The sequence below is a fragment of the Abramis brama genome (assembly GCF_963993115.1).
Source record: "Abramis brama genome assembly, chromosome: 14".
Taxonomy (NCBI): Eukaryota; Metazoa; Chordata; class Actinopteri; order Cypriniformes; family Leuciscidae; genus Abramis; species Abramis brama.
Window position 1 is genome coordinate 31,903,534 of NC_139976.1, and position 27,524 is coordinate 31,931,057.

A 27,524-nucleotide genomic window follows, 5' to 3' on the forward strand; every position below is an offset into this window, starting at 1 on the left:
GTGGCCTCATGGGATGGTAAAGTGTCCATCGTACTCACAATTCAGAATCTTGCCAGAAGTAGTAGGTCATCCGGGTACTTTTTGCCTAAAAAAAGTGAAAGTGTGAATTCAGACTTAATTCTTTTGTCACATACTGTTTTTTGCCTACTATGTATTAGGGAAGTATGCGATTTCGGATGCATCCAGAGTCCCACAGACACCCTGATTCTGCCAGTAAGCGTGGGTCACCATTTCTACATGTGAGCCCTAGTGCACCAGATCTGTCAAAACACATCACACCATATTGAAAGCTCTCTCTCTCTCTCTCTCTCTCTCTCTCTCTCTCTCTCTCTCTCTCTCTCTCTCTCTCTCTCTCTCTCTCTCTCTCTCTCTCTCTCTCCTACACACTGGATATGTGAGACTGATCAAGACCAGTTTTTGTAGATGTTTTTCAGTTCTTGCCAAGTCACCATGCAAATGAAAACGCTTTAAGGGCAATCTGTGGGGATTTCACAAACAACAACACCTAATGAACAATCCAATGATGCTGAAATCTTTCATCGTTTACTGAGGTAAGACTTTCCCAAAATAAATTTCTTAGAGGTTGCTCTTTCTTATTGCTTAGGAGTCTTAACTTTATCATTCCTACATTTCTAAGGTCTCTAAATTATCAACATGATCAAAACTTTGCTGAAAAACATGTTGTACACAATCTACTACATGTCTTGCCTTCTGTTGTATTATTAATAGTTTATACTTTTTTTTAGCAAGTAAAAGACGTTTTAGTATAAATCTAAAACTGCCCAACATCAGGTCATCTTTGCTGTTAAATCTTTACTGATTTTTAAGAAGTAAGCATAAGAATAACTTTTATATTTTTGTAATATTTCAAGATTATTTATGATTACACTTACTGGACTATAGCAACTAAGGTTTACTTGATTATCCATACATTATATTTTTTTACATATACATATATATATATATATATATATATATATATATATATATATATATATATATATATCATAATTTAATTGCATTGCATTACATGTTTTGCCTCCACAATGAAAACTACAGTGCTTTGATCATAAAACTAAGCCATTAAGACATTTTATTGGGAAATATAGAGTGACAACTGATATACAACTGAGTCTGTTCTACAGTTATAAAGATCTTACATTACAAGCTATCAGAATTTCATCTTACTTCTTACATCTTACTTTCATCACTTTTCTGATGCTCAGTTTGAACTTAAAGGGACAGGCATTTCACCCAAAAATGTAAATTCTGTCATCAATTAGGCTACTCACCATCATGTTGTTCCAAGCCCGTAATACTTTTGTTCATCTTCGGAACAGAAATTAAGATATTTTATTGAAATCTGAGAGATTTCTTTCAGTCCAGAGATGACAGTCCATGCAACTACCAATTTGATGCTTCAAAAAGTTCATAAAAACTAATCCATATGAATGAATTGAGTGGTTTAGTCCAATTTTTCTGAAGAGACTCAATCACTTTAAATGATGAGCAGATTGAATTTAGGCTTTTATTCACATGTAAACATTGATCAGTGAACATAAACAGAAGCTCAACCGTACTTGCTTGATTCATGAGAATGAACCTCATTGGTTCTTGCTGAAGCTCAAACGTGCTGCGTAACACGAGAATGAACCTCATCAGGCAAGCATGCTTGAGCTTCCGTTGACCATATCTGATGTGTTGATGAATGTTAATTAAATTTGTTCATCATAAAAAGGTTGTCTCTTCAGAAAATTTGGACTAAACCGTTCAATTCATATGGATTAGTTTTACAATCTCTTTATGAACTTTTTGAAGCATCAAAGTGGTAGTTGCATACTGTAGTCGGTCTATGGAGGGATAGAAATCTCTAATATATCTAATAAAATCTCAATATGAAGGTGAACTAACTACATGACTAAATACATTGAGTTGCTGCCATGTGATTGGCTGATTAGATATTTACGTTAACAAACAGTTGAAGAGGTGTACCTAATAAAGTGAGCCATTGTACGTGACAGGAGTGTGTACTGTGTGAGTATGTACTGTGATTCCTTTCTGGTTCTTATGGGAGAGTCCTGAGATGAGATGTGAGGAGCATTCCAAGGAGGAAATCTGCGGGATTTTCCCACATCGGCATGCTGATCATGATTCTCACTTTCACACACAAAAGCTTTTCCTACGAGATCGTAAAAGCATGTTTTTTTAAAGGGTTGTGCTTCTTGGAATGTATGAGATTATGAAAGTATGTCTTTTGACAATTGAATAAAATGACATTCATGCATTTTAATATGAAACGTGCAAATAAATATTGTGTACAGCTGCTGATCTGATTGTAACTCTGTCTAGTTGTTGTTGTTGCTTTTTGGAGATGGAGATTGTGTGTGAAGAGAGAGATCCAGGTTTGCACGGGTTTGTGGGAGCCGTGTGTGCTGATTGGAGGAACCGGTTCTGCCTCACCCCACCAAATACAAGGTAAGAAGCAATGCCATCAAGTCAACAGTGTTTTACTGCCAAATACAGTCACAGGATAATTAAAATGTTAGTGAATAGATGAAGATACAATAAAGGTTATATAAAATTTCTCAGACCTGCTTATATCCATTTACCAGGTCTCCTTTCTTCTCTCATCCTGTAGCTTGACATTCTTACTGACAGAGGAAGACAAACCTCAAACGCCTGAGGTAAAACACTCTGTGAGTTACTTCTAAAACAGCACATCATCTGCTCATAGCTTAATTTTAAATGTCATAAAGCTATTATTTTAATTTGGCTTCAAATGTAATCTTCATCTCTTAAAGCAAAAGTTCTGATAAAAATTGTAATTCTTTCCTCCCCCTCATGTTGGTCCAAACCTGTATCACAAAAATTATTAGAAGACTTTTCTGGTAATTCTTTTTTTAAGGTCTGTGGTAAACATAACTTGACGATACTTGGACATTTTGTTCTACAATGTAAACTGCACACACAGCCCAAACGTCTTATAATCTAGTTACTTATTAGAAACGTACATTACAAAAATTCACGTTTTCAATATGGGTGTGTATAATTAACTTTTCAAAACGTTCAAGAAAACATTAAAGTTTGTCAATTTGTACCACAATCATAAGTAGAGGTCCAAAGATGTATTTATATAAAGTTGTGGGCATCTGTCAGTACAAAAACATTTAGTCCATGAGTGTTCCTGTAGCCCTCACAGAAAAACATCTAGACCACCCACTTTCCTGTGATGTCATTCTGAGTTTGCATGATAAATGGCAAGGAACGCCATCAGGTCACCACTGACGCCACAGAAAAAATCAAACCCAGAAATATAACCTTGCCCATGGGAAAAGATGCTTCAAAGATATCAACTAAATGCCAAGACGCTTTTTAGATTATGATTATTGGATACTAGGGCACTTAAATACTTGTTAATCATCTTAATATGTAATTTCATATTTACTTTGAAAAATGACACTGTTGAATGTACTTTAATGTGATGATGTAATATTAAATAACAAACTAGTTTAAATTATAATCAAGTTCTTTACATGTGCTTTAGTTTGTCAGTCAACACAGATATGCATTTCGTTATAGCACGACAACATAAAGTTGTAATCAAAATGATTCAATCCCCATTGCAAATCAGGTTTAAAGGCAAAATTTACAGACTTTCAGTTGTTTGCAATGAACAAAATAAACAAAAGTAATTGAAATAGCTCAGCACAACAATTTTTTTAAGTGGTTTCCCCAAATAAATGCAACTTTTAATAACTTCTGCAGTCTCAAAATTATTCACCCCCTCACAACAGCACAAATCTGCAAAACAGGCAAAATTTACAGACTTTCAGTTGTTTGCAATGAACAAATTAAACAAAAGTAATTGAAATAGCTCAACACAACAATTTTTTTAAGTGGTTTCCCCAAATAAATGCAACTTTTAATAACTTCTGCAGTCTCAAAATTATTCACCCCCTCACAACAGCACAAATCTGCAAAACAGGTGTTGTCTCAAGCACACCTGATGCAACCAATCAAGGGCTTCATTAGTTGAACCAGGTGGGCTTGAGCTAGAACACATGAAATATCCGAACTGGCTAGGTTTGTTGAGTGTCACATTTGACTGCATGTTAGAAATATGGCTAAGTCAAAAGAATGGTCCAAAAAGAGAAGATATCATCGTCCTTCACAAACAAGGAACAGGAAACAAAAAGATAGCAAAGGCATTAAATGTTCCTAGAGAGACCGTTGGAAGCATAGTTCGCAAGTTCAGAGTTTAAGGAACAGTGGTTACACTACCTGGACGGGGCAGAAAAAGGAAGCTATCAATGGCTGCAACCAGATTTCTGAGAAGGCAGTTTCAGAAAAACCCTTGAGGGACTGCAAAAGACCTGCAGCAAGACTTGGTTGCAACAGACACTGATGTTTCAGCTTGCACAATAAGGCGCGTACTAAATGCATGCCAGAACTCCAAGACGTACACCACTACTGACCCAAAAGCACAAGAAAAGTTGGCTCCAATTTGCTAAAATTTTTCGGCCCTATGGATCATCGGTATGTCTGGAGGAAGAAGAATGAAAAGAACACTCTGCCTACAGTTTAGCATGGTGGGGCTCTGTGATGCTCGGGGGCTGCTTTGCATCCTCTGGCACTGGAAACCTGCACTGGACGGCAAAATGGATTCATTGAAGTATCAGGAAATCCTAGGAGAAAGTGCCATGCCGTCAGTGAGGAAGCTGAAGCTTGGCCATCATTGGACCTTCCAACAGGACAATGATCCCAAGCATACCTCACATTCCACAGTCACACTTGAATCCCATAGAAAATCTCTGGTGGGATTTGAAGAAGGCGGTTGCAGCATGTAAACCCAAGAAGAGTCGGCTCCAATTTTTTTTCTCCAATTATTGATCTGGATGCCATTGCTCATGATGAATGGGCTAAGATTCCTCAGAAACGCTGCCAGAAGCTGGTGTCTGTTTATACGTTTCGTTTGCAGAAGGTCATAACAGTAAAAGGGTGTTTTACTAAGTCCTAAAGATGCTTGCCATGAAGGGGTTGAATAGTTTTGACACTGCATAAGTCATTAAAAGTTGCATTTTCAGTTGAATTTGCGGAAACCACTTGAAACATTTGTTGTGTTGAGCTATTTCAATTACTTTTTCTCACTGCAAACAGCTGAAAGTTCATACATTTTGCCAATAAACCTGATTTGCAATGGGGGTTGAATTATTTTGATTACAACTGTATATTAAAACAATGATTTAAAATGTACCTGGAAGTAATTTAATTTTACTTTATTACAAAGTGTACTTAAGTGGGTTTAAGTACTTTTATGTGCAAGCAAATATTAATAATAACGATTAATTGTGATGAATTTGATCAATTTTCTTCAATCAAATTTTATAATGATTTCTTCCTGTTTGGTTTGATTAAAAGCTTTATTTTATTTAAATCTTTATTGAAGTATTTTAATGCCTATGAAAAAAGAATAATGGAAAAATACTAAGGATGCTGAAAAAAGGGCATTGCTGTATTAGCATGCACCGGTGCAACATCAGAATACGGCAATAATGTCCTTTTTGATGGCTGATTGCATTCCAGGGATATTGTACTTTTGATTTTGATCTTCTTATTGGTCAGTGCATGATATCAGCATGCTTGATCTTTACATAAGTCCTTCTCTCTCACACACACGCCAACACTGTCGTTTTGATGAGCGTCATTGGTGCTTGAGGGGGCGTTACCCTTTCCACACAACCACGCAATCAATTCCCCCCGGAAAAGAGGGGATGAGCGGGGAAAAGATGGATGGAGGAGAGGAAAGGGGAGGGTGGGAGAGGGGGATGACTCATCCTCTGTGAGAGGAGCAGTGCATCAATGTCTTAACCCACAGACTTGCATTTACAGTCACCCACAATACTGACAAATGAACCGTGAAAAGAGGGGGAAAAAGGAAAATGAAAAGATGGGAGGGCTCAGGGCAAATATGCCACAGAATTGTGAGGGCTACTAATGTATTTTATAATCATGGATTTTGACGAATTAAATGATTCAAATTAATTTATTTGACATAAATGGACATAAGAAACAAAATGTGACCTCACCTGTAAAAATGCCCTTGAAGATTAATACCTGGGGCAAATTTGGATGGTACATTTATGATATCGGTGTACGTGAATACACCCTAAAAAAATAAAGATCCAAAAAGGGGGTTTTCACAGTGATGAACCAATTGGCTTCCCCAAAGAACCTTTCAGTGAACAGTTTTTTTTTTTAGTTTGACGAACATTTTAATAATCTAAAGAACCTTTTCCCCCTATAAAGAACATTTTGTGCAGTGGGAAGGTTCCATGTATATTAAAGGTTCTTTTTGGAACCACAGATGCCAATAAAAAAACGTTATTTTTTAGGTGGTTCAGTTGAATTGATTTAAAATGGGCACAGTGTTACGTGTTAGAGACAAAAAGTATCCTCAAAAAGGTTCAAATGGGCTTGAAAATGAATACCTGGGACGTCACATTTCTGAGATCGCTATGTGTGCGCATATGCAAACGCAACATCACAGAGCTGCACGATCCTGCAGCTACGTTGGGCTGTTTTCTATTTTATGAATGGATGCTGGGAGGGGCCATGATGTCAATACTCTTAGTGAGAAAGAACCCCCCCCCCCACACACACACACACACACTCACACACACACACTCGCACACACACACACCGCCAGATGCGGGAAAAGCCTCCATAACAGCCAAGCTAAGTCTGAGAAACCCCCCCACACACACCTCCCTCCTCCACGTATCCCACGCATCCTTCCGCATGCACTCGCCTCCTCTCTTCCTCCAACCACACCTGTTCTCCTATCAGAGAAACCAGCTTCAGCTAGTCTGCTAAGGGGCTTGCTGACGCCAGAAGACCCCCCCCTCCCTTTTCCCTCTCTCTCTCTCTCTCTCTCTCCCTCTCTCTCTCTTGCACGCTCCCATTTTTTCCACCACTAAAAGAGTGGCATGAATAATCCATGCCAGATAAAGAACTGCAGCAGAGAGAGACGTGATCACAAGCCTTGCTCGTGCACGTAAGCACACCCTCGGACACACACGCGTGTATCAAAAGCAGGGCTGATGGAGGCAGAGCAGAGGGGCGTGTGAGACTGCAGTGGCATCCTTCCTTTCCGTTTGACGCGTGCGGTACGATCTTCCTCTTACGCTCCAAAAGCTGAAGCGGGCATGTTCTGCTTCTGCCTGCAGGGCTCTCTGCTGAAGCTCCAGGCTCTGGAGGGAGACTCCAGCCCTTCTTCAGACCTCTCTCCTGAAGAATGTCCACCCAGCCTGGGATTCAAAGACGAAATCCTGCTTCCTTCATGCAATGGCGTTGGGAAAGAGCACAGCCTACCAGGTATGAGAGCTGACAGCTATATTGAAGCCCTTCTTTTACAGTAGCATGTGAGTAGTGATGCAAACCGAATGGTGGGCAGCTACATTATGTGAATGAATGAATGAATGAATGAGTGAATGTGATCTGCTGATATGAAAACCCACTGACTGATTTAACAGGACTGATGGCAGGGCTGGGCTTGTTTGTTTATGGGTTTTGTGAAGAAGATGGCTCTTGTTTTTTGGGCACATGTGAGTCACTTGGCCGAGCCGCTTCACACTGGCATCTATTAATAACGCAGGTTGATGGAGAGGCACTGAGATCGCAAGCACCTCCGCACAGCACGACTTAACACACACGTTCATCCCACATCTTGGCGAGATTTTTTTATTCTTTTATGCACTTACATACGCCATTTAGCTTTTTTTTTTTTTTTCTCTGCCCCAAAATCAAACAAATGATGCTGGAGATTTTCTCAGAGGTAACTTCACAGAGCAGTTACTTTTAACCAGCTGGTAATTTTTGGCAGTTGTATGAAGTCAGTTCTCCTCAAGTTCACACAGGTGTCCTAGCAGAGGGACTACAGGTGACTTTGACAACCATACTGTAAAATATATATATATATTTTTAAATAATTATCGAAAGTCATCTAATGAAGTGATATGTATACACATTATCGTTCAAATATTACTGTTTTTTCAAGGGGTCTGTAAGATTTTTTTCATGTTTTTGAAAGAAGTGACCGGGCTTATTTGATCAAAAATACTGTAAAAACAGTAATATTGTGGAATATATAATATAATATAATATAATATAATATAATAATATTATTAACTGTTGTCTATTTTAATTTATTTTATAATGTAATTTATTTATGTGATGGAAAAGCTGAATTGTCAGCATCATTACTCCAGTCAAAGGTGTCCAATGAACCTTCAGAAATCATTCTAACATGCAGATTTGGTGCTCAAGAAACATTTCTGATTATCAATGCTAAAAACAGTTGTACTGCTTAATATTTTTGTGGAAACCCTGATTTTAAGGATACTTTGAAGAATAGAAAGTTCAAAAGAACATCATTGCTGAATAAAAATTGAAATAATTTATATATATAAAAAAAAAAACTGACTGCAAACTTTTGAACAGTAGTGTACATTTAGTTCATTTAAACTACTTATAGCAACCTGGTCACCCCTTTTTTTTTGGATCACACTCACTTTGTCTCAGTCTCTGGATTGTCTTAAGATTTTCTTATAGTTTCAGTGGGTCAGAGAGTTTACTGTGTGTGTGTGTGTGTGTGTGTGTGTGTGTGTGTGTGTGTGTGTTAAGCTCAGCACATTTGTTCACTCCATTAATCTGAATTTCTGCTGTCTCTTACATATTTGTTTTCATTTGTGTCGGCTATATTTATATATTTTTGAAAAAGTGTGGAATGCTAAAGTTTACTTGAGTCAGGATAAATAGTGTATTTGCTTTATTGATCATGCTCTAAAACGCTTCTGCATTTTCAGTCATAAAGATGTCCTATCCCAAAAATTGCTCATGCTTAATGAATTTAAGCAATTTATCTCAAAGGGATAGGCCTACTTCATCCAAAAATAAATATTCTGTCATCATTTACTCACCCTCATGTTGTTCCAAACGTGTATGAGTTTCTGTCTTCTGTTAAACACAAAAGAAGATATTTTAAAGAATGTTGGTAACCAAACAGTTGACGGTAGCCATTGACTTCCATAGTATATATTTTTCTTAATATGGAAGTCAATGGGGGCCAGCAAGTTTTTGATTACCAACATTCTTTAAAATATCTTCTTTTGTGTTCAGCAGAAGAAAGAAACTTACAGGTTTAGAACAACTTGAGGGTGAGTAAATAATCACAGAATAATTATTTTTGAATGAACTATGACTTTAAATACTAGGACTGATAATCATAGCATCGGCCATTTATAAATGATTGTTTGCTAAGACAAGCATCACTATTACTGTTTAGTGTTAGTGAATTGAACAACCCAAATGCTTAGTTTTAAACATCATCACGTACAGTAACTTGCCCTACATTGTTAATACTATGGAGATGAATGCTCCCTCAAATTATGCAGCTCGTTTAGGAGTCATGTGTGCTATTATTTTTCTAACTGATTTTCTTCTTTTAAACATCTAAAAAAGTATGAAAAAATCCTATAGAGTCTTGAGCAATATCTAAAGAACAGAATATGAGTCAGCATACTGTGAACAAAATTCACTAAAGGGAAGTCTATGCTCACTAGTTTTTACAGTGCACTGTGGTCATTTTTTGAGTAAGAAACGTTTCAGTGCATTAACTGCACTTAAATGTTTGTTAGGATTACTCCCTTGTACTACCGAACTAGAGTTGACTGAAGCGCAACTCCAGAACACCCTACAGCAACGCAACAAAACAACCACTGAGACAATTTAGGCTATGTTTACACAGAAACGATCTGAAGAGAAAACACAAAAGTGGCGTTGCGTTATCACTTTTTATTCTGCGTTTAGACGAGCGTTATGGGGGGGAAAATCTGCGTGCATATGGTGACGCTAAAGTGTGTGAAATTCGATGTAATATGCACTCCAGGTGGCTAGGTGGCAATGTGTAGCACTGCCACACAACAACACCAAGTCCGCGCGCCTGCGTACTGTGCCGCGTCTGTCTAGCAGACTTTTGCGTTTTTACCCTTTAGATGGGAACGAGACGGTGGAGCGTTTTTAAGATTTCCACTCTGGAGGGTGGTTTCACTTTTTTGCGTTTTTCTAAACGAAAGGCACATCTGATAAAATATTTTTACGTTTTCACCCGCGAGCGACCTTAAGCAACCACATAGCAACTCCCTGACAACCAAAAACAACCAATCAGAACACATTAGCAACCTTAATAGCAACTAGCAACAGCCCTTAACACCTAACAATTGCATAGCATCACAGCAACAATCCATAGAGAATATTTTAACAACCACTTATATACGCCCTGGCAACCACCCACAAAATCCTAGCAACTGCACAGCAAAACAGTAACCATACTCATAACTCATTAGTTACCACAAAGCAACTCCCTAGCAACAACACAGAACACATTTGAAACTGCAAAACAATGCTCAGAACAAATAGGAAGCTGCATAGGAACTTTATAGCAACAGCCCATATCACCTAACAACTGTATAGCAACACAACAACTACTCAAAAGACATTAGCAACTACATATCAACTCCTTTGAAACCACACAACAACCCAATATCAATCATTCAGAACAATTAAGCAACTGCATAGCAACATACTCTAGTAGCATCCACTCAGAACATCTTAGCAACCACATAGCGACTCCTTAGCAACAACACATTTGAAACCGCACAACAACACAATATCAATCAATCAGAACAAATTGGCAACTGCATAACAACTCCTTAACAGCCCTGAACATCGTTGTAACCACATCTTAGCAACTAGTTATAAACATCCTGGCAACCACTCACAACATCTTGGCAACTGCAATAGCAACACAATAACAACCACACAAAATCACATTAGCAACCGTATAGCAACTCCCTAGCAACCACCCGAAACTCCTTTGAAAGGGCAAAACAATATAATCACTCAGAACAAATAAGCAACTGCATAGCAACTCCCTAGCAACTGCATAGCAACATACTCTAGAAACATCCACTCAGAACAACTAAGCAACCACATAGCAACTCCCTAGCAACAGCCTTTGCACAGCAAGCACCAGTTTTCTTCAGAGTATTTAATTGTCTAGTTGCATTTTAAATGGATCAGTTTGAATTGTAGGCACGTCCTGATTTTGCAGAGTTAGACGCGTTCCTGGGTCAACATATTTTGTTGATCCCTACCCCTCAACCTAACCCTACCCCTAACTTATCCCTAAAATCAGAGTGAAATGACAATATGGTGAATAACACTGAATATTGTCCAACATGTTGGACTTGGTGAAATCAGATTCTGCGAATTGTTGTCTCAGGCTTAGCAACTGTAGGAGGCACTGCTTTTATCTGATCTGTGTGTCTGTGTTCAGACTGTAGGCTGGCAGAGGGTGACTGTAGCAGTGATCTCCAGCAGAGCCCGGGGCCCAGTCGACTCATCCAGCACATCACAGATGACAACAGTCCCCTGCCCTCCCCACGCTGCTCCAGCCTCAGCCAGAGCCAACGCTTCAACACAGACCCCGAATCTGCCCCGTCTCCACCCTGCGCACAGCATCTGATCATGTACGAACACACACACACATCGCTCTTTTGGTTGGCCTGTTCAGTCGCAATACCTCCTTTTTCCTTTCCTCTGAATTATCCAGCTGCCGCTAGTAGCACAGTGACCCACTTTAAACCTCAATTTAATTTCTCATTATTTACATGACTTTCCTGCTGACTAATGCTGGGTGATGGAACAGACATCTGTGACAACCCATACTGTATGCTGAGATGGGAAATGGGCACTGACCTTTCCGAAATTATGTCCCTCCCTCTGACTCACTGTGTCTGTACTATTCAGGGACATTGAAGTCACACACACACACGCACAATATTGGAAATTCTTGAACTGTATGTTGTTAGGAAGTAAAAATTTTTAGTCTGGTCTGCCTCAGTGGTCATTCATGTCATAATGATTGAGATGGCCAATCAAATCAAAGTAGGAGGGGTTTACTGTTCACAGAAGCAGAGCGTGAATTCCAGGCAGTCTGAAGCGTCAGTTTAACGTTGAAAGAGAGGTAAGATATAAATAGCGAAACATTTAATATGTGAACTGTTTTGCGATAGAAATGTTAAACGACCGACAGTAACATCCAGTGATGCAAACTACTCAACTTTTTTGTCAGATATGGCCATTTTGAATTGAAATATGCATTTACGTTATTCATGTAATTCCTAAGTGTGATGGGAAACATTTGACATTTTCGACATATAAGGCAAACAAATAAATGTACATGTGTGCATATTTTAATGCAAATATTATTTACAAATAGTTCAACATGAGTATTTCCCAACTAATTAGACCTAGAATTTCCTTCACTGTTCTATTTCTTTATATATATATATATATATATATATATATATATATATATATATATATATATATATATAAAAAATTATATATATAAAGCATTTAAGGTAATAAGCAAATAGCAAAATAAACCAGACATGACCTCAAATGTGAAGCAGATATCTTGCTGATTACATGGCTGCTTAGAAAATAAATTACTGGTAGTTTGAGTTTGAACAATTATGTTTTGTAAGAAGAAAGAGATCGCAGGATGATACAGGTGACATGAAATTATCAAATATTCAACTAACCATTATGCAAATGACTGTCAAATGCTTATGACCAATCAGAATTAAGTATTCCAGTGAGCCATTTAATTTACTGTGTGTACAGTATACGGTATTTGCTCTAGTATGTACTGTACATACACTAGCATTCAAAAGTTTGGGGTCTGTAAGATTTAAAAATAATAATAATTTAATACTTTTATTCATCATAGATGCATTAAATTGATCAAAACTTACAGTGAAGACATTTATAATGTTCTTTTCTTTTCAAATAAATACCGTTTTTTGTTAACCGTTTTCATCAAAGACTCCTGAAAAAAGTATCACAAAAATATGTAGCACAACTGTTTTCCACAATGATAATAATAAATGTTTCTTGAGCAACAAATCAGCATATTAGAATGATTTCTGAAGGATCATGTGACTCTGAGGACTGGAGTAATGATGCTGAAAATTCAGATTTGCATCACACGAATAAAATACATTTTAAAATATATTCAAATAGAAAACAGTCATTTAAATTGTAATATTATTTCATAATTTTACTATATTTTTGCGCTGCTTTGATGGGCATAAGTGTCTTCTTTAAAAAACATTGAAATATTTTCCTGACCCCAAACTTTTGAACAGTAGTGTAGTGTCCATTACTGATACAGTGCAGTATCATATATGTTAAACACACTTTTTTGTACACAGTATTTGTTCAGAATTCACAAACGGTAGTTCTGAAAACAGAAAATATGCATTACTGTCAAGACTGCAATTTTAATACAGAATATCGGTTGATTAATCAGCCTGGCAAATGTAGCCTGTTCTACACTATCCCTGTAGTTGTATGACACTGTGTTTATATCTGTGTTTTCTTCACTTTAGGGCTCGTGGGGTTGTTAGAACAGAGGTTCATGGAGACGCTAAGGAATCTACTTCCATCCCGCTCCTCACCAAACAAATCCAAACACTCAAAAGGAAAATACGCAAGTTTGAGGAGCGCTTTGAGCAAGACATGAACTATAAGGTCAGGTTAATTTAAAAGCAATTGTATTACAATTGTACAAGTCAAAAACATGAAAATATCTACTCCATTTAACATAGTTCAACATTCAACATTGCTGTTTAGCAATGCCCTCTACTGGAGAATAGTGATACTGCATCTCTCTGCTGCCTGACTCAGATGATCACTGTTTCATTAAGATGAAATAGGATCAGAGGATCAGGACTCAGGAGAATGTGCTAAAGACTTAATCTAAAACAAAAGTTATAGCTTCTGAATTGAGCTGTGTCTGTTCTCACCTACAGCCTTCACATAATGATAAATCAGCCAATCCAGAGATGTTCAATCTCATGAGTGAACTAGCCAAGTCTCGCAAGCAGCTCAAAGGTAAGACTGCCAGTCCACACAATGATAATCATAATGTGATTTATGGGCTTATTTTTTTTATTAATTAAAGCTGTTTATCGGTTTATTGTTACATGGTCCTTGTGACGTTGCCAAATTTAATTGGCATCTCTTAATCATAATCTCATGAACAAATGTTCTGATGTACCACTATCCAGTGTTGGGGAAAGTTACTTTTAAAAGTAAAGCATTACAATATTGCGTTACTCCTTAAAAAAAAGCAACTAATTGCATCACTGTAACGATTACATTCGTTCTGTCTGCACCTGTTCTTGTTAGTCCTAATTCGTTGAATCTTCTCCACCTGTGCCTGTTTAGTTCCCTCATTCACCTTGTGTATTTATACTCCCTGTTCTGTTCTACCTTTTGTTGGTTATAGTTCATGCTTGTCAGACACCAGTAAACTCTTTGTTAACAATATTGAGTATTCCACATCTTCCTTCATCGGCTACCCGTAACAGTTACTTAGTTACTTTTCATGAAAAGTAATGCGTTGTTACTTTTGCATTACTTTTTCTCACCTGGGCTTGCTTGTTTGTTTTTTAATAACAACAAAAAAAAGTTCTATTTTTGGCAAATGTTAACGCCCTTTCACGCCAAAAGTGAAATGAATAAGCCTCAGGCTGAAGGAAATGCATATTTAGGCCTGTACAGTAGAGGGCGCAGCTCAAACAAACCTTTCACATTATGATTACCTTTCGGCTGTGCTTCCATTCTGGATTAAAGAACAATTGGATACAGGAGAAGGAAGTTCAACACTTAGTATGGTTGAATTAGATCATTGAAGGTCAGCAGCAAAGACATTGGTTTATAAAGTGAGATTAAATACATAAAGGATATTTGTGTGATTTAATATAGTTAATTATAAAAGTTTTGCAAAGTTTTGCATTTTACTGTTTTTATTCATTTTGAGGAATACTGAATGTTTTCGTGCAAGTGAGATGAGTAAATGCATGTTCACATTTAGTCTAGAACTAAAATAACCATCATGTTTACACAGTGCACGCAAAAAATAAACTCTCTTTATTTGTCTCAACATGAGGACAGGAGAGCTGTCATTCAATAAACTAGCGTTACTTATTTGAAAAAGTAACTTCGATATTTTGTTATAAATTGAAAAAGTAATGTGTTACTTTACTAGTTACTTGAAAAAGTAATCTGATTACGTAACTCAAGTTATTTGTAATGCGTTTCCCCCAACACTGCCACTATCTCTTCAAAATAGTCAAACATCAATATAGAATGATCAGTGTTGGGGATTACAAGTAACACAATGTAATGTTATGTAATCAGATAACTTTTTTCAAGTAACTAGTAAAGTAACACATTACTTTTAAATTAAAACAAAATATCCGAGTTACATTTTCAAATAAGTAATGCAAGTTATTTGTTTGCCCATTTATTGACTGAAAGCTCTCCTGTCCTCATGTTGAGAGAAATCAGGAGTACGTGCAGAGGCTTTGTGTGCGCTGTGTGAAAATTATGCTTATTGTAGTTGTAGACTAAATGTGAGCAGGCATTAACTCATCTCACTTTCTGTATTCCTTAGAATGATTATAAACAGTAAAATGCAAATATGCAGAATATTATGCAAAACTGCAATAATTAAACATGTTAAATTGCAAACATACTTTATGTATTTAATCTCACTTTACTAACCATAACCAATGTCTTTGCTGCTGATCCTTGATGATCCAATTCAACCATACTAATAAGCAAAAAATGACTTTAGATAAACATAACATTTTTATTGCTAAAGTAAAGAGTGTTGAACTTTCTTCTCCTGCATCCTATTCTTCTGTAATTCCGAATGGAAGCACAGCTGAAAGGTTGAAAGGTTTGTTTGAGCTGCGCCCTCTACTGTACATGAGTGAGTTTACATTTCCTTCAGCCTAAAGCAGAAAGTATACTTTGTTGAGGCTTATTCATGTCACTTTTCGTGGGAAAAGGCCTTTACATTTGCCAAAAATATATATTTTATTAAAACAAACAAGCAAGCCCAGCCCAGTTGAGAAAAAGAAATGCAAAAGTGAAAGTGACATGTGAAGGCCAAGTATGGTAACCCATACTCAGAATTTGTCCTCTGCATTTAACCCATCCAAGTTAGTGCACCCGGAGCAGTGGGCAGCCATTATGCTGTGGTGCCCCGGGGAGTGATTGGTCATTTCCTGCTGGTACTGGAATCAACCCAGCAACCTTTGGGTTACCAGTCGGACGACTGCCCCCTTAACGTATTGCATTACTTTCCATAAATACTAACTAACACAATTAGTTACTTTTTGGGAGTTACGCAATATTGTAATGCATTACTCTTGAAAGTAACTTTCCCCAACACTGATAATAAGTAGATTCCAATTTTGTTAATAGTATCATAATTACTCAAAATTCTTGATGTAAAATGTGTAAAAACAAGTGCTGGACTAATGGAATTCCTCCATTGTGTGGCAGTTGAATTGCTTTTAATTCAGTAAATACCACGTCCTGTCATTCTATCCCTAAATCCCATTCAGAATCGTTTCAAAATTGGACTCATGAACTTGTTCACCCTTCTCCCCAGATTTGAAGCTTAGACAGTCATTTGTGGAATCCCGGAGACATGAGAACGGCCAGTCCACAGATATCTGCAGGTACACTAACGGCCAGCAGGAGACGCCAGAGCAGCAGCACAAGCCCTCTCTGGAGGAGACGGTGGACGGGCTCCTGAAACGACTACGGGAGAAACGCCAGGCCCTCGGCCTCCCAGACAACATGAAGGTGAGGCCATCTGTGGACGCATTCTGTTCGGGTGGGTGGGGATTTGATTGTGTGCTTGTGCGGCCAGGGTTTGCGGTAATTAACTCAACACACACTCTTCTGTCCACAGGAGATGACCCAAAGACAGATGGCCCTGGAGAAGATCACTCTGCAAAAATGTCTGCTGTACTTTGAAAGCTTGCACGGCCGCCCTGTAAGAGGTTTTTAACATTTAAATACATAAATGTTCTAGTTAATTAGGCACGGATTAGGATTATGGCATTAATATTTGAAAAATAAATAAATGTAATGTTATATTGTGACCGTAGGGCACCAAACAAGAGAGGAACCTGGTGAAACCTCTTTACGATAGATACCAGATGGTGAAACATCTCCTGTGTGCAATTCCCACTATCACAACTATAGTAAGTTTGATTATATATACACATACTCTGCAGGTCAAAAAGTTGGTATAAATCAGATTTGTAATGTTTTGTATTTTTAAAACTTAAAATATCTGTTTTCTATTTTGATATATTTAAAATCTAATTTATTCCTTATCTTCATTTCCTCCAGAATAATTTTTTTTGTGGAAATTGGATACACTACCATTCAAAAGTTTGTGTTAAGTAATATATAAAATTAAATTAATACTTTTGTTCAGCAAGGGTGCATTAAATTGATCAAAAGTGACAGTAAATACTGTTTTAATGTTACAAAACATTTCTGTTTTATATAAATTCTTTTCACTGAACTTTCTATTCATCAAAGAATCATAAAAAACTGATTCACATTTTCCATATATTAAGCAGCACAACTGTTTTCAACATTGATAATGATAATAATAAGAAATGTTTCTTGGGCACCAAATCGGCATATTAGAATGATTTCTGAATGATCATGTGACTGAAGACTGGAGTACACGAATAAATCACATTTTCAAATATATTGAAATAGTAAACAGCTATTTTAAATTGTAATAATATTTCACAATATTACTGTTCTTACTGTATTTTGGATCAATGAAATGCAGCCTTGCTGAGCATAAGAGACTTATTTCAAAAACATTAAAATATCTGAATTATTCCAAACTTTTGACTGGTAGTGTACAGTATATCAACTCAGATACAACTTCTGCTTCAACATGCATAAATGAAATGTCTCCATTGTATGTCTACAGGTGTCATATAAAAAAATATATATAATTTTTTCCCTGTGGTCCACTTGTAATGTTTAAATACAATTAAAAAATAGCATTTTTTTTCCATTATTTTCTCTTATTCTTACACTACTATTGAGAGACTGTTTGTTTTGAACGTATCACAGGAAGAAGAAGAAGGGTCAGATGATGATTCGGTTCGGTACACACCCCCACCCATGTGCCTCACTGATAAGAGAGGTTGTGGGGAGGAGGAGGGAGACAGCGACACGGCCTTTGTATCTCCACTGGATGAGATCAAAACAGTGAGACAGCCATCCATAACCATGTGCAACCTCCACGAGGCCTCCAGGTACACAGGCCTTAGTACTGAGGAACATCACATAGGCCTACAACAGTGCTTTTAAAAGATTGACAGAATATCATTCCAAACATTTGAGTAAAACATAAGGAGAATATTTGGAGGTACTCTAGATACTGGAGAACTACTTCTAGATACTGCTAACAAGTTGGGAACATTTCATTTACTAGCAATAGTCCTGCCAATCTGTTCACACAGGTTATTAGTGACCCGCTCACAAAAATCTCCTGCCTTTGTCTCATCATTTAGAACAGTTTTGGTAGAATATAAGTATTTCATTAGAAGCATTTCTGTCAAATAAAAAGTATGTCAAATCTTTAACCCATGCACATTCTGCAGTATATATTCTTTTATATCTTACAGGTTGAAATGACCTATAATTGTGTACATGCAAATTATCCTTTTAGGATGAAATATTCCTTAATAAACTGTCTTTGTCGAATTTAATGGCAGGTCTGAGTTGCTGGATTGTTTGCGTGAGACCCGAGCCGAGAAGAAAAGACGACGTAAAGCCATCAGAGAGTTTGAAGAGCAGTTCTTCAGACAGATGGGAAGGTAAAACACAGACGCGTTTTTGTGGCAATAACATATTTTAATGGTATTTTATGTTACTCTTTTCTTTATGAACATGGACAGGAAGGAAACAGGAAAATAAAGATCAAAATAGTTCAGCAGAGTTAGCGTAACGCACATCTAATCAATGATACACAAAATAATACCACCAGGAAGAAAAACAAACAATGTTTCTGTACACAATATATGAATTTGTTTTTTTTTAAATAAAATACATTTCCATTTATCTGCTATCCACTGATGTACAAAACTGCTTCAGTAAGGCAACTCAAGGGTTAAATGTGTTTTAATGGTAGTGTAATCTCACAGAGTCATCCGTTTCATGCGGTATCTGTTTTTTTTTTTCTTTCCCTCTCCACCAAAATAATGAAGATCCGCACAAAAAGATGACCGAATCCCCATGGCCGAGGAGTACCAGGAGTACAAAAGTCTCAAAGCCAAAATACGCTTACTGGAAGTGTTGCTCAGCAAACAGGAAACCACATAGACTATCTGAGTTAAAGAGATTCTTTCTGCCTTTCAGTAATGAACCCAATGTTTGGACCAAATGGAGTTTTTACATTTGACATAATTGTGCCATAATGATGCTAAAATGCACTTTAATATAATTTCTGACCACATTGGAAGTCCTAGACTCAATGGGTTGGGCCGAACCGATCAAGGCCTTTCACATAAACGCAGTGTGCGATCTCTGTGCTGTGTACAGTGCAAGACAGATCGATACAAACCTCATCCAGATTTCAAAGGGCAAAAGGAAATCTAGAGTATTCATCTGTTTATGGAATATGGCACTTTATTTTTTTAACCAAAGTCGAATCATATGCAATTTTCACGTTCTCTTGCTCTCGTTTGAAGCTAGTTTATGATTCTAATTAGGAACATTATGGTGACATTATGCACACTAATGAGGTTCCATGATTCTCTCTGGCTAGACTGGATTTCTAGTCTGTCAAATAATGCAACACTCTAGATAGAAAACAACTCAGAGCACTTAAAATGATGGTTTTATGCACATTTCAGTGAGTTCCCTAGCATATAAATACAGCAACGACCGACCATAATTGTACACATTGTATGAACTAACACAGGTTAATTGTTTATTTCTCACATATTTGTCTCTCGCATGAAAAAAGGGAGCACAAAACCAGACTTATGACCCAGAATTAAAAAGGTTCTCCCAGAAAAAGATAAGCTAACCTATTTTGTTTAAAAACATGGTAAAGTACGGTACGTGGCCATCACAGAGCACAGTTTTCCTCCTATACATAAATAACAAATCGTGACATATTAAGCCAGTGGTTAAAATGAACACTGACTAGTCACATTGTACGCTACAAACAATACTGAAGCCCAAAGCAGGGGATATGTTCATGAAAAGCGGATGTGCGCTTTAAGTGCAATTCTGCTCAAGTAGCTACTCTGGAAACAAAACAATCAATATCTTTCCTTTCCGACGGCTCTACTGCAATGAACTATTACAATCTTTGTGTAGTGTCTTTGCATGCCAACCAGCGTAAACTGTTGAATTGTGCTACAATCAGGTGTGGTTATTCTGTCATGTTGTCATCATCCCAGACTTTATTTGCTGTACACATCCACAATGACATATGTAGCTTTTGAATGTTAGCTATAGTGCACGTAATTCTACATTGGTTTATACAGTAAATATATATAATTATCTATATATATTTGCTTCATGGTGTACCTATTCTTTTCCATCACCAAAGTCCTCTGTATTGTGCACTTCTGGTTCTGTCCATTTTCTATTCACCAGTTAAAAAATAAATATTTTTCTATCTACACGTCGTATCACATTTATTATATGTTAAATCACAGTATACTGAATGAGTTGGAATAGATAACATGAAACACTGCCGAAGAAGAGTTATGGAAGTGCTAATGTCAATGTTTGCAATCATGCTACAGATGCGTCCAATCACGGTTTTTGAGATCTCGCCTGATCGTCACATTCATAATGCTTCATAAGAATGGTTGTCGATCGACTGACTGCTGTGGCTTAATGAGTAATTTGTGTTAAATTTGTGTAGACTTTGGTAAATTGTTACAATGCCACGTTCTAATGGGAGGGTCTGAAAGCCAATGGGGTTAAAGAAGCAGTTTGATTGACAGGTCAACATCCCAACACAAAAATAGGAGCACGACATATCTAACCTGACCCCGGGTCGAGATCCATAAGCTAGTAAAAGAAAAAGAGCATCTTGAGACACATGCTGCGAAGGATCCTTACCCAGACGGCAACATAGTGTCGGCCCAGATCCGGCCCACATTTGGTACGCGTTGAATCCACATGTACCAGATGTGGCCTGGATCTGGGCCGACACTATGTTGCCGCCTGGGAATGGATTATGGATAAGTTTGATGGTAGGATAATGGGTAAGGAGGACGGCTAAAGGACAAGGCGATTTTTCTGTGCCGTTCAAGGCAGCAGAAGGGTTCAGTTTCATAGGTTAGCGTCCCACGCTGATGTTGCAGGTCTTGCAGCTGGGATCCTTCTTGGCATTGACTGTGGACATACTCATGAGCTGGTGGCCGCTGATCTCAGCTACCGTTCCCAGGCTCAGGTCCACGGGATCGGTGTAGATGACCTCCAGGATAAGGTCCTGCGCGTGGTGGAACACCAGGTGGCCATCTTCATCCTCCGAGCACGTCATAAAACGGTTGTCGCCGATATCCAGCGCTGGTAGGCGCTGCTTGCAGAACTCGTCTCCAGGTGAGCCTTTCGGCGCGATCACCAAAATGACGTAGTGATATGCCGTGTACATGCAGTAGAAGTCGGCGAAATACAGGTTTGTCTTGGGACTGAAGAGCGTCTCGGCTGGCAGCTGGAAACGGTAACGGCCGTATGGTGAGTCCTGAGGGGGTTTGCCCGTGTTGAACTCGGTATTACAGCTGAAGAAGACGCCCTCTAGCTTCCCGCTGATGGGCGAACCATGGCTGCCACTGTTGTCCTTCACTGAAGGCAACATCTTGTTGTTTTGGTCCTCCCTGTAACAAGAAACTTCACTGTAAATGTCAGATGTTACATAAACCATTTTCTCCTGCCTTTTGCACTAAACTTTACTGCCAGTGACTAACGGTGCGGTGCGCTCACATTTAATGTGGTTCAGTTGCAGTCATTTCAATAGGAATTCACACTACAGGGAAAGATTTCGCCACACAGGTTTCGCAACAGGTTCAATTTGGTCACGTGGATTCACCGCAACACTACTGATGATAGACAATCGACGTGAAATTTTGCTAATGTGACCACACCTTAACCACCTTAAACCAGCAACCTGTGGTAGATGGAGAATACATACATTACTGCTAATTTTTTTAATGGAAACTGGCAAAACTGGAAAGTTAATAGCAAAACTATCATTTGGCTTCAAAAGACTTTAAAAAGTGAACATCTCATTGGCCACTTTCATGGTATTGGTATGATGTATTTCTTTTTGGCGCTTGACAGCCCCAGTTGCCATTCACTTTTATTATGGAAAAAGAGCAGCTCGAACATTAAGCTAAACATATCCTTTTGTTCAGAAATAGGCTTCCATAACAAATAGCCTTTTGTGTGAAATATCGTTTAACTGTCTTCTGATGAATTCTCAGAGAGCTTTTTCCTCCCTACTATCACCTGAGGGTTCAGACCTGCTCTTTGTCAATGTGGCAAATAAAGCTGAAGTGATTGTGAAGGTTGAACCCCTATCTGAAACCTATCACTTATAATACTGATATCTAATAAGGTCAAAGTAGAACCAATTGAGTTATTCATGCACAGCATCGAAAGACTTTCACTCACTCATGTGAAACTGGATTTAATGACTTGTATAAAGCAAGGCAATAGAAACTGTATATCTCACTGAAGTAAGATGAAGTGTTACATTCAGATTTAGTGTTATATAAAAAAAACGATTTCTGAAGGGAAAAGAAAAACCTTCCCTTTTACTACTTTTGACTGTAATGAGCCTTTTCAGAAGGATTTAATTTGATTCCAAGGTGCCTCATACATCTAAAATCTTATTCATTTTATTCATGGAAAAGCTCATTATAGACTTATTATATCACCTTAGATGCATCAAATTCAACAGAACAAATTGAGTTTTCTGCTATAAAGACTGATGTAATGGCTATTTTCATCAAATTATACTATACAAGACAGTATTAGATTAGTACAGAAGACATTTAAATCACTGGGGTTACGCAAAAGAACATTCAAAGATAGAAAGAAAGATGATTTGCATAGAGAGAACTAAGTTTTTAATAAATAAAAATACATTTCAGGATTTTGGATTTTTTTTATTATGGTGAAAATGAATATTGATATGAAATGAAAATTCCGTCATCATTTACTCACACTCATGTGTGACTTTCTTGCGTGGAACCCAAAGGGTCATTTTGAAGAATATATTGGCCCCTATTTTTATAAATAAAAGTGAATAGGGAATGGTCTGATACCACTGAAGCCAAATGCCATTTATTCTCACGTCTCATGAACACACATCACTGACATCAAACCTGAAGCTGTACATTTTACAGAGCTCTGGTGGAGGGGAAGATTTTCAATGAATAACTTTTAATTTAATTATGCTTTTTATTTGTCTTTTCAAACTTTACAGACCTAGTCCACTTTCATTTTATGGAAAAGAGCAGCCAGATTATTCTTCAGAATTTAATCTTTTGTGTTCCACAGAAGAAAGTGAGTCAGGAAGGAAGGTTTAGAACGAAATACACGTGACTGTTTCTTTAGTAATTTAGTGTTGTTACCCCGGTAGAAGCACACACCTTGCATGGTCAAAGTACTCCTTGTTCTGGTTTCGATAAAAGACTGAGAACCGCAGCATTCTGCCGGCGATTACCTCAGCTTTCTCCATCAACTGTGTGAGATGAACAGTGGAATAATCTGTAGGTACAAAAAAGAAAGGAAAAAAAACAAAAACAATGTATTGTACAATGTAAATGTACTGGAATAGTCAATATGAGTCAATATTAACCAATAACAGCCTAAATAGGTTTGTGGAGGCCATTATCAATAATACTTTAAAGGTGAAGTATGTAAGATTTCTTTTTTTAAATACATTCTCTTAACCTATTTTATTATTCATTGACTAATATTAGTATGCCATTCATGGGCTTATCTCCCCCAAATGTGTAAACATCGAGCCCCTCAGGCACCATCTAAACACTGAGGGCGTTCTGCTTAGATCTGTGCTTTCTTCCCTGTCGTAACAGTAAACCCGCTCTGTTATATCGCAAAATATATTTAACTTGAATAACTTGACTTAACAAAACAAAACAAAACAAAAACTGTGCGACAAGTAGTGGCCTATAAGCTGCAGGTGCTGCTTTACTCGCTGTCTCCTCATGGAAAGGTGAAGTAGGCTCAGATGTAGATGTCACTTTTTCTCCCTTTCGCTCAACATTCCATGATTTCTTGAAAAAGTGTAACATTAAACTTTGAACATCTGCCATTGACACCGGATGTTAATGAACTCCTAAGCGCAAAGACAATGACAGCGTAGGCTACGCACAACACATTAACCAAATCAATAAGTTTGAAAACGGCCTTTGCACTTTACCGCGCAGCATTGGTCAATCTATCAATTAGAGTAACAAATCAACAATTCAGAGGTTTTATGCCTGGATGTATTGTGCTGTCCCATTATTTATTTTAATTTTACATTCAATATTATTCATTATTACCCAGACAGCAACATAGTGTCGGCCCAGATCCGGCCCACGTCTGGTACGCGTTGAATCCGCATTTACCAGATGTGGCCCGGATCTGGGCCGACACTATGTTGCTGCCTGGGTAGCTTTTCATTAACTCATGAAACCCCATTTGGGAAACCGTGCTTTCATGTGCATCTCACCGGCTGTACAGAATTCAATGATCTCGCTCCACTCCGACACGGCGTAGTCTCCATCGCCCTGTTTGGACGCGGTCTGAACGGCCACGGTGTACTCGGTGCGTGGACTCAGAAACCAGTGTCCTCGCACTGTCATGGGCAGAGGAACTGCTTTCGCTACCAGTTTAGTTGGGACGTCCTAGAGAAGACAGATAATGAATGAGAATGGACAGTCATGTTCTTGCAGTTCTCTTTCTGCAAACACGTGTTATTGAAGACCAGCTTTTGCATACAACAGGCCAGGCTGTGAAGGGACAGATAAATATAAAGTGTCTGCAGACACACACCTTGTGTTTGAACTTGTTAGCATTCTTGTTTTCTTTCTTGTTGAGGTCGATGAAGTAGTGTGTGATGCGTTCCTTGGACCTGGAGTCCATATCCCAGCAGATCTTAAAGGAGTCGCATGTTATGTTGCTGATTTTGATGTTCTGGGGAACTGGAAGTTCCTCCATCTCGGCAATGCCACTGTCCAGGGACTTATTTCCTGAGAGACACAACAAGACAGATAGAGATGTTGAGAGAAAGAGCAGAAACGGATAACTATTGGACTTATTTTGTCAATCTGAAAGTGGAGAAAATGATCTTTCAGCATATACACATTTACAACAAAAATACTGGTGACTCATCTTGCATTCAGGGGTGTATGCAAATTTATGTACAATCAAATGCTCAAATGATACCACCTTCTGTCAAATAATGTTAATATATTAAATTACTTCATAAAATACTGACAACCACTTTAAAATACAGATGGCAAAGAGAAAGCCATTTGACAAATCTAAATTCATCACAAGAAACTTTTCCATAAGCTGAGGTAAATACTAATCATAATCTATATAGTGTAATGCTCATAATTGCAAAACACCATCATGGTAACTCACAGGACTATAAATTAAATTATGTTGAAAACACAAGTAGAATAAAACCCTAATGTACATAACTGATGTAAAAACAGTAATTTAAATGAAAATGTGAAATGTCACACAGAGAATTCTGGGAATGTCAATTTGTTTTTTTCACTGTATAAATTATAAGATGTCTTTTTCAAAGCAAAATGTGTACATTAACAGTATTTTACAGTAAGATTACATGAAATGTATGCAGTAAAGGAACTTAATGTTAACCAATTAGCAGGTTTTTACTGTAGCATTTTTAAAGTTGTTTACTATTAAAACTATGATAATTCTTTTTCACAGGTGAAGTAACAAGGCATTGTTGATGTAGACACAGGGAAGAAAACAGTGATTGTAAAGAGTCTCGAAGAGATTCAATATTTGGAATAAAGTTTTATGAAATGTGTGATTCTAGCAGTGACTACAGATTAATGTACAGCAAAGGTCAAAAATGTTAACACAAGATGTTTTCAAGAGGAAATTCCCAGTCCGAATTTTATCCAGGTCAATACTGAACTTTACCACACTAATAGCAAACACTGCCACTATTGACTTGCAGGATGTGCCGCAGGGCAAAGCGGTGAGGGGCTTTTTTAGACAACTGGGTTATTTCATCCATGACGATAGATGATGGAAGTGCACTGGAAGTATGATTCAGTAGGTGTGGAATAACATTCAACTAGATTATATTTGTTTGCTAGGTGGTAAATTAAAAAGAGCCCAATTTAAAGAGCTCTTTAATGGTCTCCTTCAATGTAGCAATGTATCTGATTTATTGTCTGCCACATAAAAACTGAAAGTCTGATCACTGACGCTTACACCCTAGGATTAAGTAAGTACGTTTTTGTTGTTTTGATTTGTTTAATCATCAACTGCTTGACTTGATTTGCAATTGTTCCGGTTGATTCATGCTTTCAAATTTAGTAGACTACAAATTGCAATCACCATCTTTTCATGTGTTGCTTTTTATCATGTAATCAACACACTGCACTATCAAGTCCACCTCAAAGCATTTCTCGTTCAGCTCTGAAATAAATCAGAAGAAAACACAGTCATCATTGAAGATCGAATCAGCGAAACAGCTTGCAGCCCTAAATGAAAACTAGCATGACTAGCATTCAGTCTCTAGCCTCTTCAGTCCACAGATGGGAAAAATTACCAACAAACAATGTCATGAAACATGTTAATTATGGCATATTAAAAAATACTTTTCAATATTCGGTAGCAATTTAATTTACAGTCCTGTTCCACATATACATACTGTACTTATAGTAATTATAATAACTGGGTAATGTAACCGTAACCGTATACCTATGTAGTTTTCTAGGTAAGTACGCTGTAATTACACATTAGTGCACACACTGTTAAATAAAGTGCAAACCAATATTATATATAACATCTATGTATATTGGATATTATGCTGACATTTTGCAAGATAAAAGCAAGCACAGATTTACTGTTTACTGCATGTTAAATGTCGAACCAGCAACTTAATCTGCTAAAATATTAATAAAATAATTAATAATGTATGGTTAATACCATTTTCATATTTCACTTGAAATTGTTTGTATGAAAAAATAAATATCAGACATTTCAGAACTGTTACACCCTATAATGACAAATTTACATAGATATTTCTGACAAAAATATGTGATTATAAAATATATAAATAACATAACTATCCCAAATTTCTAGAGATCATTTCGGGTTTGATTCCAATAAATGATCTCCCTACTAATCTATGAACAAATAAAAAACACACAGAAGGTAACCTGACAGTTTGCCATACATAAAGAAAATAATTTTCTTTATGACATTTTTAAAACCATTAGGCACAAAAACAATGCTTTTGTTGT

General features: G+C 37.4%; 2 protein-coding genes across 6 annotated transcripts in view; one reads left to right on the forward strand and one right to left on the reverse strand.

Moving 5' to 3' along the window:
- Window positions 1-419: 419 nt before the first annotated feature.
- fam13c (family with sequence similarity 13 member C) lies at window positions 420-20,666 on the forward strand. Of its 3 annotated transcripts, none has more exons than XM_084135176.1 (13): window positions 420-551; window positions 2,372-2,475; window positions 2,639-2,684; window positions 7,227-7,374; window positions 11,396-11,588; window positions 13,518-13,659; window positions 13,941-14,022; window positions 16,598-16,794; window positions 16,904-16,987; window positions 17,103-17,198; window positions 18,100-18,284; window positions 18,747-18,848; window positions 19,239-20,666. In XM_084135176.1, the coding sequence occupies exons 2-13, from the start codon at window positions 2,372-2,374 to the stop codon at window positions 19,351-19,353; spliced, it is 1,494 nt and encodes a 497-aa protein (XP_083991302.1). In that variant the 5' UTR covers window positions 420-551; the 3' UTR covers window positions 19,354-20,666. The 3 variants fall into 3 exon arrangements, with proteins under 3 accessions (XP_083991302.1, XP_083991301.1, XP_083991303.1); XM_084135175.1 differs by having other exon boundaries at window positions 436-551; window positions 2,639-2,696; XM_084135177.1 differs by lacking the exons at window positions 420-551; window positions 2,372-2,475; window positions 2,639-2,684 and having other exon boundaries at window positions 7,003-7,374.
- The window catches only part of phyhiplb (phytanoyl-CoA 2-hydroxylase interacting protein-like b), a 29,875-nt gene continuing 21,215 nt past the window's right edge, over window positions 18,865-27,524 (reverse strand). For 2 of the 3 annotated variants that reach the window (XM_084135178.1, XM_084135180.1), the window contains exons 2-5: window positions 25,063-25,259; window positions 24,740-24,914; window positions 23,652-23,769; window positions 18,865-21,872 (exon numbers count right to left, since the gene is read on the reverse strand). In XM_084135178.1, coding sequence (XP_083991304.1) covers window positions 21,335-21,872; window positions 23,652-23,769; window positions 24,740-24,914; window positions 25,063-25,259 — 1,028 coding nt within the window. In that variant the 3' untranslated portion in view covers window positions 18,865-21,334. The remainder of the gene's footprint in view (window positions 21,873-23,651; window positions 23,770-24,739; window positions 24,915-25,062; window positions 25,260-27,524) is intronic. The other variant, XM_084135179.1, reaches the window with a different exon arrangement.